We start from the raw sequence: 9,613 nt of genomic DNA on the forward strand, positions 1-9,613 counted from the left end.
GCTCTGGGAACCCACAGAACGAAGAGGCTACAGGTAGTTCCCGGAGCTCTGTCCTCACCATGTTACTCTTGAGTGTGTTGGTTTCTGATTTTCCTGTTCAATGGGATCCAAACAGAGGCCAAAGAGGGCGAGTGTGTGGAGTAAGAGCATGACTCCCGCTCTCTTTAAACATCAACATTAATGAAGAGTGGGAACAGGGGGCAGTGGTCCACGTCCAGGCAGCTGAGGAAGCTGAGGGCAGCGCTGTCCGCACTGAAGTCCCTCGAGTCTGGAAAGCAGCAAACATTTGTCTCGTTTTCATAGACGCACTTTGCCTTCACGTTTTTAGGTACATTCTTATTTCTACTGCTTTCTCATTTGAACAGAGCATCATGGTCCACCATCAGGAACAAACTCAGCCAGGCAAAGCCCAGCCCTGCAGCACAGGCCCATGGGACAGTCGCAGGCCAACCACACACCTGGGGACAGGTGAGGCTGCTCTTCTCAGTTTGGGTGTTTTTCTCTGCTCATCTCCCCACTTCTCACCCCCACCCCCGCCCCACAGTGATCAGAGGCCAGCTGGGGAGGTCAGAATGGGAACTAGTGCATTCTCCACCTTCAGGCACTTTCCCTGTCCCCTCCGCGCCCTCCATCCGTCCCCCGGCGCAGCCTAACTACCCAGTCATGCCCAACAGGTGGGGACTAGAAAGAAGCCCCAGTGCCATTGGCTCTGCTACTCTGGCTCCTGCTTTTGGGAGGGAAGCCCCAGTCCCACCAAGATGGCTGTCTCCTCAGGCGAGCTGGGCAGGGCAGTGTTTGTGCCTATTTCCTGTTCTATTGAAAATATTGGCCATAAACAGAAGCCAGATTGTTAGAAATCGAGCATAGCCCGCCCTGCGCAGAGCTGCGGGAGAGCCGACTGGGAGGAAAGGGAAAGGAAAGGAACCTGCTTTACTTGTAGCCCATTTTCATTTGCTCAGTTCCGAGGGTGCCTTCGTTTCTCTCCTATAGTGAGATCGGGAAAGACACGTCCACTTCGTACAGACACTCGTGGTCGGACCACAAGCACCTGGCGCAGCCCGACACGGCCGTGATCTCCATTGTGGGCAGTCGGCACAACCAGGTACAGGTGCCCCCCCAGATGCAGACTGTCACGTCATTTGGTGAGCCACTGACATGGGTGAATTTTTACTGCACATCAGATCAACTTGTTCCTCAAATCAATCATTCTTGATGACCTACTGTGTGTGGCGTTCTGTTAGCTTCTGGGAGAGAATGGAGAGTGAAAGAAAAGCTTGCCCAGCAGGTGGGGAGATTTGAACCCTGGTAGAGTGTTTAGAAAGAGCAGTGCTCAAGTTCATCAGAGAAGACTTTGGGTTTTTTCTTTCAGGAAAATTAGTCAAATCTACTTAAAGGAGGCACACCCCAAAATTCTGTTCTGATTGTTCCACTGCGCATTTACCAACTATTGGGGGAGACGTGTAATCCAGAGATTTTGGCGGCATTTGTAAAAATCGTGTAGCCCTTCGCCTAGAACATCCACCCCCCACTTAGGATATACACATGCACACTGAGGATGAATCGTATCCCCCAGCTACAAAGGCAGCTTTCTCAGGCCGCGGGGACAGTAGCTGTGGGACCTTATTTTCTCGCTTCTCTGCAGAGCCTGGGCTGCTACCCGGTGGAGCTGGAGCGGGGCCCCCGCGGCTTCGGGTTCAGCCTGCGCGGGGGGAAGGAGTACAACATGGGGCTCTTCATCCTGCGCCTGGCCGAGGACGGGCCCGCCCTCAAGGACGGCAGGATTCACGTGAGTCGGCTGCTCTCTTCCCCTTCTGGCTTTGGCTCCAGGCTGGAAACTTCTGAAAATAGTGATCAAAGGGAGTGAGGCGGCTCTGGCATCTAAGCAGCAAGGCCTTGCGTCGCTGAGACCCGAGAGGCCGGCACTGCCAGTTCCTTTCTAACCCTCAGGTCTCTGGTCTGTATTGTGTTCTGTGCCGTCGTTCCAGTGTCTTCAGCACCCGATGTGGTGCCTTGAATATTCAGAGCAGGCGCTCTGTGGGTGTTCGCTGGAAGAACAGAATAGACGACGATGCTTCTAGCTAATGAATTGTTTTTAATATTTAAGATGAGCTCCCAGAACTTATCAGTGGGTAGGCAGGACTTGGGCTATAGGAGGCAATTAGCAAGCAATGTAATTGACTAAAACAAGAAAGTGTTAACTCGCGATAGATGGGAAGGTGTTGTCATTGAGAGGATCTGTCACGTCAGTGATCTTGGGCTGATCCTCCAATCTGCTTAAAACTGAGAGGGGGAAATGAGGCCCTGAGCAAAGCTAATGCGGAATCAGCTGCGTGGAAAAGGCCCATCTTGAGGAGCATCAGACGTCAGTATTTAACGTGGAACAGTCAGGCTTGGAAAACATCAGGAGTGCGCCCGCCCTCTTCCAGGCAACGCGTTCTCACGTATGTTAGTGTTGGTCCCGCAGAAACTTACAGATTTAAACCGAGGCTCGGGGAGACTGCCACTTGCTGGGTGCACACAGCCAGTGGCAGCCGTGGTGTGACCCAGGGCTGTAGCCCTCTGAAGTGTGTGTGCTTTTCTGGTCAGGCTCCGCTGTGTCCACTGGCATCTGATTCTTTAGGGAGGCATGTGGGCTCTGCACGTTACGAGGTAACGTGAACAATGTGTTGGAAATACTATTTTGTAACATGTTTAGTGGATGTTTTTAAAACTGTGAGACTGCCTTAAAGGTGGTGTTTAAAAAGGAGCCTAATTTCTCTGTCCCTTCAGTTCTCCTAGTCTCATGTTTCCCTCCATCTCTCTCCTCTCTTCTGTCCCCCCGTTTTGTTTTTCAGTTATACAAACCTAAATGTGAATTTGTTCTGTTTACCGAAAGATGTATTCCCTATTTTTTTTATTATCAAAGAAAGTCTCCATTTCCCTCAGAGGTGCCGTTTTCTGTCTTAGGCCCTGTGCTGGTCTATACAAAGCTAATCTGCCACAAATCTTAAAGCCCTGGCTCGCTCATCCCCCAATTTAGCTTTAAACAAAAATGACACCTGGTGGCAAATTGTTCAATTGCAAGTTTTATTATAATTTATTTGTTGTGCTAAAGCAATAAGAAATATGCAGGTTTGGACAGTGAATCTAAGCCAGAGTGTGATTGAAATTGTAACATCATGTTTTACAAAATATACCAAAAGCATGCTTCAAATACTTTCTTTTCTCTAATCAGCAGGATTATATATCTAGTGCTAATTTGTCATCTATATTTCCCCATGAAAATTTTTCTTCAGTTGCTTATTAAAGGAAATCTGGGTATTGAGTTTTGTTTCACTTATATATTCTGGATATAAAGACTTTTTAAAAATCAATGTTTATTACTTTTCTCCATTCTGTTATCTTACTTTGGTGGTTTTTATAGATTCCTTTTCCATTTTGTATGTTAAATCCATTGATCTTATTTCTGATAGCCACCATTTCTACATTTTTTTTTTCATAAGTATGCAACACAGCGCGCCCAAGCCCCTGTGCTCTGTGGTGGACACAGTGGGCCCACCAACCTTCACTGAATAGTTATCGAGTCCTATTCTGCTGTTACTTCTGGATGGTTTTAGCTCTCAACAAATATTTGAATTGCTTTTTGGAATTTCAGTAATTTTCCATTGTTCAGTTTTGTTTTGAAGCCAGTACCCTTCAGTTGCTTGTCACCTTGAAATGTATTTTCAAATCTGGAATAAAATCACTACCATCACTATCTTTAATCAGGCCCTTTGCAGAAGTTCTACTTGACTCATGCGTATTTTTCCTTTAAATAACAGGTAACATTTCTAAAAAGTATCAGTGGTGCTGAGCCGTCTTAGTCTAATCCCTCCTTTTTTAATGTTTGTTTTTTTACACTAAAGTAACAAAGTATGAGCCAGTTATTGGACTTAAATAAGTATTCATATTTTTTCAGAGTGCTAATCTATGACTATTTCATTTGGTTCTTGATTTCAAGATGCCCAAATCCCTCTTACTAGTCCTATAAAACTCTCCCATTGGGGATTTTTATACAATAAATAAAACTAAACATTTTCTGTTCCTATTGCTCCCATCTGTCCACTCCCCACCCTCTAGCACTGTGTACAGGTTAAATATTTTATAAAGGAAAGAGGCGCTGGGCAAGGTGAGCTGCTCTAGAGGTGACAGAAGCAAAGCTGACGAAAGATGCGTAGCTTCCTATTGTTCCGTCTAGGTTGGTGACCAGATTGTTGAAATCAATGGAGAACCTACACAAGGCATCACCCATACGCGCGCCATCGAGCTCATTCAGGCCGGTGGGAATAAAGTGCTCCTGCTCTTGAGGCCGGGGACGGGCCTGATCCCTGACCACGGTAAGTAAGGCGGCGCACCTGCGGCTGGAAAGTTGCTGACTGTTAGGGAGGGGGCAGTGGGAGGCAAAGGACACCTATTTGGAGGGGCTGTTTTACTAAGTCAGCGGTGAACACCAGACTCATCTAAAGCTAGTTACACAGCATAGTCCTTACCAAATAAGTGGCTCTAGGCAGGCCTTGTGCTGGAATGGAATGTTAAGCTAATTTCAACAGAAAAGAGATAGACGTGCCTGTAAAAAACAAGGACATTAGAGGCATGTGGTTTAAATGGCATGAAAAACCTTGGCAGTCTCTTCAGATGTTGTGCATTTCGTAGTGTGAGAACAGCTCCTCTAATGAGCAGCACGAGAACTTGAGACTCGTAGGGTCACTGGTCAGAAACAGGCCGCTCGTCCTGCCTGGGGAGAAGGCGGTGCCTTGTCTGTACTGATCTTAGACTTGCTTGGTCCCACTGTGTTCCTGAAATACCACAGCGTTGGGCGCCACTGTTTCTAAATGGCGTGTGCTGGTCTGGAAGCGAGGCCCCCACTGAGAGCCCCCCGGGGCAGTGTGGCCAGAGCCTCCCGCAGCCCCCAGCCTGCGGCCCTCTGACTGTTGCCTTCCCCCTGCTGTAAACCGCGCCCGGATGCCCTTGCTAACCGCACTGTGCCGTGTCCACACAGTCCTAGGCGTTTTCTCTTCCTCCTTCAGGTTTGGCTCCCTCCGGTCTGTGCTCCTACGTGACACCTGAGCAGCATTAAGGCTTTCAGGGCTTTTCTTGGTCTTTCCTTAAAAAGACTTGGTAAATCTGCATGTCTTGTCGATCCCTTCCCTCCGTTTTCTTTTTAATTGAAAATGATGCTGTTAAATACATCTCATTCTATCTTCTGCACTTTTCAGTTTCCCTTTGACGTTAAGTTTGACAGCTTAATGCAGGAAACTTACAAATGCCCACGAGCCACACTTTGGTCTCCCTTGTTAGTGATCTGGTGTATCCTTAAGCTATACTCACTGATAAGAGCTAAGCTAGTTAGCTTCTTGGACCAGGCAATTTGGTCTAATTTTAAGTTTTTTATCGGGCTTTACTACTTATAAAGAATTTACACATCATATATTACCTCACTAATTATACATAAGTAATTGGAAATATTCTATTTAAACAGCCCACCCTTGATGTACAAATAAAGCTGTCCATGTACAGCTGCCTTTATAGAGAAACCTGAACATAGAAACTATAAGATGCTCCTAATTAAACAGTCAGTACAGTTCAAATAAGTCCAAGTTCAAAACTGACTGCTCCTCACAATTCTAAAGTTTAACTGCTCCATTCGCATCCCTCTCCGTAGGCGACTGGGACGTCCCTCATCCTTCATCTTCCAACGTGATTTATGACGAACAGTCCCCACTGGCCCCACCTTCCCGCTCCGCTTTCACGTTTGAAGAGCCGCCCGTGCCAGCAGCTGCAGACTCTCTGACGAGAGCGCAGAGGTGGGAGAAGGCGGGAGGACTCAGGGACGCTGCACCCGAGAAGAAAAGCACTTTCAACCAGTCTGACCTGAAGCTTCAGCCTCCGCTCCAGAAAAATATGAGTAAGAGGGACCCACCCACCAGTCATGGGCACAGGGACAAGAAAAACCTCTTAAAGGTAGAAAACGGTGTCACCCAAAGAGACAGGTCTGCTAGTCCCAGAAAGTCAGCCAGTCGCTATGGAGAGGAACGTTCTGAAAAGATCCCCAGTCCCCTCAAAAGCGACCCCAAGAGAAGACCCAGGGATCGGTCGCCCAGCCCCAGGAAAGGGGAGCGTGAAAGTGGTCAGAGCAGCACCAGGTCAGCGGCCGGACAGGACCCGGCCCGAAGGGGCAGAGGGCGCTCGTCGAGCCCGAAGCGGCCAGGGGGCAACGGGGAGCGACCCGGTGCCGGAGCCCAGCTACCCGAGAGCGAGCGAGAGAAATCGGGTGGCGCCTGGAGAGAGACGCAGCAGAGTCAGCCTGGGAAAAACAGAACCGCGTCCCCCGAGAAGCAAAGCAAGAGAACGGGCGACAAGCCGCCCCCGTCCACCAGGGCCAGTAATGTGGCAAGTCGAGCATCTGAAAGTAAAGGGAACAGGGCCCCCGCAGGAGAAACAAGTTCTAGCAAAGCTAGGACGGGGGAAAGCGTCAGAACCTCAGAAAGGAAGCTGAAGCCAGACCCCGAAGAGCGAGTTTTAAACAAAACAGAAGGCGACGAAAAGGAGCGAGAAGCAGCCGACAAGGGCCGAGGGGGCAGTGGGCCCAGGCCCGAGCCCGGCTCTCCGGCCAGGAAGACGCCCATCACTCCTGGGCCCTGGAAGGTGCCAAGTGCCGGCAAAGCCACGGGCACGACTAGTGTGGCCGAGAAACGGCTGTGACCTTCAGCATAAAACAAAAACAAGTTGTAATCTTTCTTTACTATAAAAAGCAGCGTTTTCCCCAAAAGTCATTTTCTCAGAAATCCTGAAACACAAGTACGTACGTTTTGATTTGGCCGTCAAGTTACCTAGGCCGCATGCAGGGCCTTTGGGTCTGCTAAGGAGCCACCATCCCCTGGCTGGCCGCCCTCTGCGCTCATCCGACACGCCCGCTCGTCCTCATGGTGTCCGAACCGACAACGTCCGCTGATACTAACCACGTGGTCACAACTCACTTTATATCTTCGCCAAGTTCTCCACTGTATGACGTGGAGTTTATCCTCGCGGGCACTTCCACAGCAGACAAAACGAGGGTGGCTTGGAAGTCGATATCCTCGATAGCATGTTGCATGTTTACAGAGAGGACTATTTGAGTCCCTGCAGAAGACTTAACTCATCCGTAAAGGTGGAAGTTGCCTCTTCTGACAGTGACAGATGACCTCCCAAATTACGACTCAGATGTCACTACTGTAAAGGAAACAAATGTGGTCAAGTGCTGACAGTCTTAGGTTTTTGTATTGCATTCAGCTGGGTACGGTATTCCAAATAACGGAAGATGTTACAACAGAATGCTCAAAAGGCAAGGCCTTGTACTTTAAGCCCTGAAGAGTTTGCCCCCTGCTGTCACCCGACCGCAAGACAGCCCCTCATGTGGAAACAGTGCCTGTTGCTATTTGGAGGAAACTACCAAATCTATATTTCTGGCTATTTTGGTTGTACCTCCTAAGTCATTAGTATTCAGATTGTGAGAGGGACTTAACCCTGTAACTAGTTTCACAGTCCGCTGCTAGCCGAAGTCCCAGCGTGTCTGGTAGCAGCTGGACGAGTCCAGGTTTAGAAGCAGGACCTGTAGGACCCGCTCGGCAGGTTAGGACAAAACAGGTGACGGTACTCGGTAGGTCTTACTTTAGCTATATTAACTTTCTTGTTGAAAAGCAAGAAAGGGAGCCCAAACATCCGCTTAGCTTGTGCAGGTTCTCAGAGCTCTTTTTTCAAGTCTAATGAAAGATGTTTGTTGGAAGGTGGAGACAGTTTTCAACTCCACAAAACAGAGCAGGTTTCTCGGTCCCCTGAGGCAGCACTCAGTAGCATCTAGAAATCGGGGAACATCTCAGAATAAAACCCTGGGTGGAGGATTTGAACTCACTGTCCTGTCACCTGGGTTAATCTTGTGAAACATTATGTCCAGGCCCCTCCCTCTCACAGCCTGACTGAAACTTTCCTGGAACCGAATCAGCCCCTGTAGTGAGAGATGCTCAGAGGGAGACTGTTGAAAGCCCTTTAACCAGACCCTCACCTACCCACCTGTTGTAACTACTTTAATAGAGCAAAATTAGAAGGCCTGATAAATGCTAAGAGTTTAGTACCACAGAAATGATTTATTTTCCCTCTAGTCCACAATTAGTGATAAAAAGTCCTATTTTTATTGTTAACTGTGACATAACCTGGGTGTCATATGTTGTCAGTCCGATGTGGCCCTTTCCTCCCTAAGTAACTTGTCACTGTATTGATTATATGCTGACTTAGCAATGTGGCCTTGGAATGCTGAGCAAAATATGGACGTACTGGTTGTAAATGTTTATATATTGTACAGTACCTTTATATATACACCTGAGGCTCTGATTAGAGAAAGAGATCTGTAAATCGCTCGTTATTTTTTATATAGATATTAAAAAAACAAAAAACAATTCATCGCCTGCATTTATTTCACTGTTAGGCTTTCTATTTGTGGAGCTGATTCTCATCGTAGTCTGACTCAAAGAGGTTTTGTCCCTCCAAGTAACAAACACTCACAGTCCTACAATCAAGAAAACTCTTGCTCACCTATATAGCCATAGACATACTCAAACCAATTCCAAGCTTAATATTATGCCTATTTTATACCTTTCATTGTAAAGAAAACAGCTTTGCATAACTAATTTACTGCCCGAAAAAACCCTTTCTCATACTCTCAGAGAGAAAGAAGGGCTTGTCTTACTGGAAATTCACTACCTCTAGTCTGTAATATAAGCCCAGTTACCACAAGGTCACAAAACTCTTATTTTCATCAGACTATGAAGTTGCACATTATTTTTAAGTCATTCATAGGTGACACTTACTTTAGAATGAAGTGTTCTGACTTGATTTCATTTAATCCTTGGTATGAATATGCCAAGGATTAAATGAAAACCTATTTCAAGACATGGTTAACTTAATACCCTTAAGGGGAAAAATAAATTCCTACCATTGCATGAACTCAGCACTAAGAATGAAGCCCAAGCGCCACAATGGAGTGTGTGTCATAGCACAGGCTCCAGAAAGTGGCCACAAAATAGTTTTGTTATTTTAATGCATATTCTTCCTGATCATGAGAGCAAAAAAAGTTCTGGGATGCTACTACATTGTCTCACTAGAAAGACTAGACTCAGCTCTTACAACATTATCTTCTCTAACCTACTTACATCAAATGTTACAGATCAGGTAGCTTTGGGACAGAGTCAACTATTTTAGAAGTCCTGCACGTAGAAAGACAGTTGGCTGTTTATTTCTACCTGAGACTATCTTGGTTACTTCCTATTTAATAGTACGATATTCTCATGTAGAAATATTCTCATGTAGAAAAAGCCAAATGCTTTTAACCATGTGGATACATAGGTTTTATGTGTAATAGGCCCAACATTCAAAGAAAGCCAGGAGTATTCAGTTTAGTTTAGTGACAATCTGACTAATGACTTCCACACAGATGTGTTTAGCAGAAGCTAGGTCCACAGTGTTCAGTGATCACAGACCGTGGTATAAACACAGACTCCAGCCACAAAACACAATGTTTCAATCTGAAACAAACATTTGAAGAATACATCACCATGGCATGCTC

At 46.8% G+C, this 9,613-nt stretch overlaps 1 protein-coding gene across 2 annotated transcripts in view; it reads left to right on the forward strand.

Moving 5' to 3' along the window:
• The window catches only part of MAGI3 (membrane associated guanylate kinase, WW and PDZ domain containing 3), a 119,175-nt gene extending 110,745 nt beyond the window's left edge, over positions 1–8,430 (forward strand). The window contains exons 17-22 of one of the 2 annotated variants that reach the window (XM_081120983.1): positions 366–468; positions 991–1,102; positions 1,643–1,786; positions 4,217–4,355; positions 5,046–5,136; positions 5,681–8,430. In XM_081120983.1, coding sequence (XP_080977109.1) covers positions 366–468; positions 991–1,102; positions 1,643–1,786; positions 4,217–4,355; positions 5,046–5,095 — 548 coding nt within the window. In that variant the 3' untranslated portion in view covers positions 5,096–5,136; positions 5,681–8,430. The remainder of the gene's footprint in view (positions 1–365; positions 469–990; positions 1,103–1,642; positions 1,787–4,216; positions 4,356–5,045; positions 5,137–5,680) is intronic. The other variant, XM_081120982.1, reaches the window with a different exon arrangement.
• Positions 8,431–9,613: the final 1,183 nt, after the last annotated feature.

Source organism: Miniopterus schreibersii, assembly GCF_964146895.1.
Source record: "Miniopterus schreibersii genome assembly, chromosome: 19".
Classification (NCBI taxonomy): domain Eukaryota; kingdom Metazoa; phylum Chordata; class Mammalia; order Chiroptera; family Miniopteridae; genus Miniopterus; species Miniopterus schreibersii.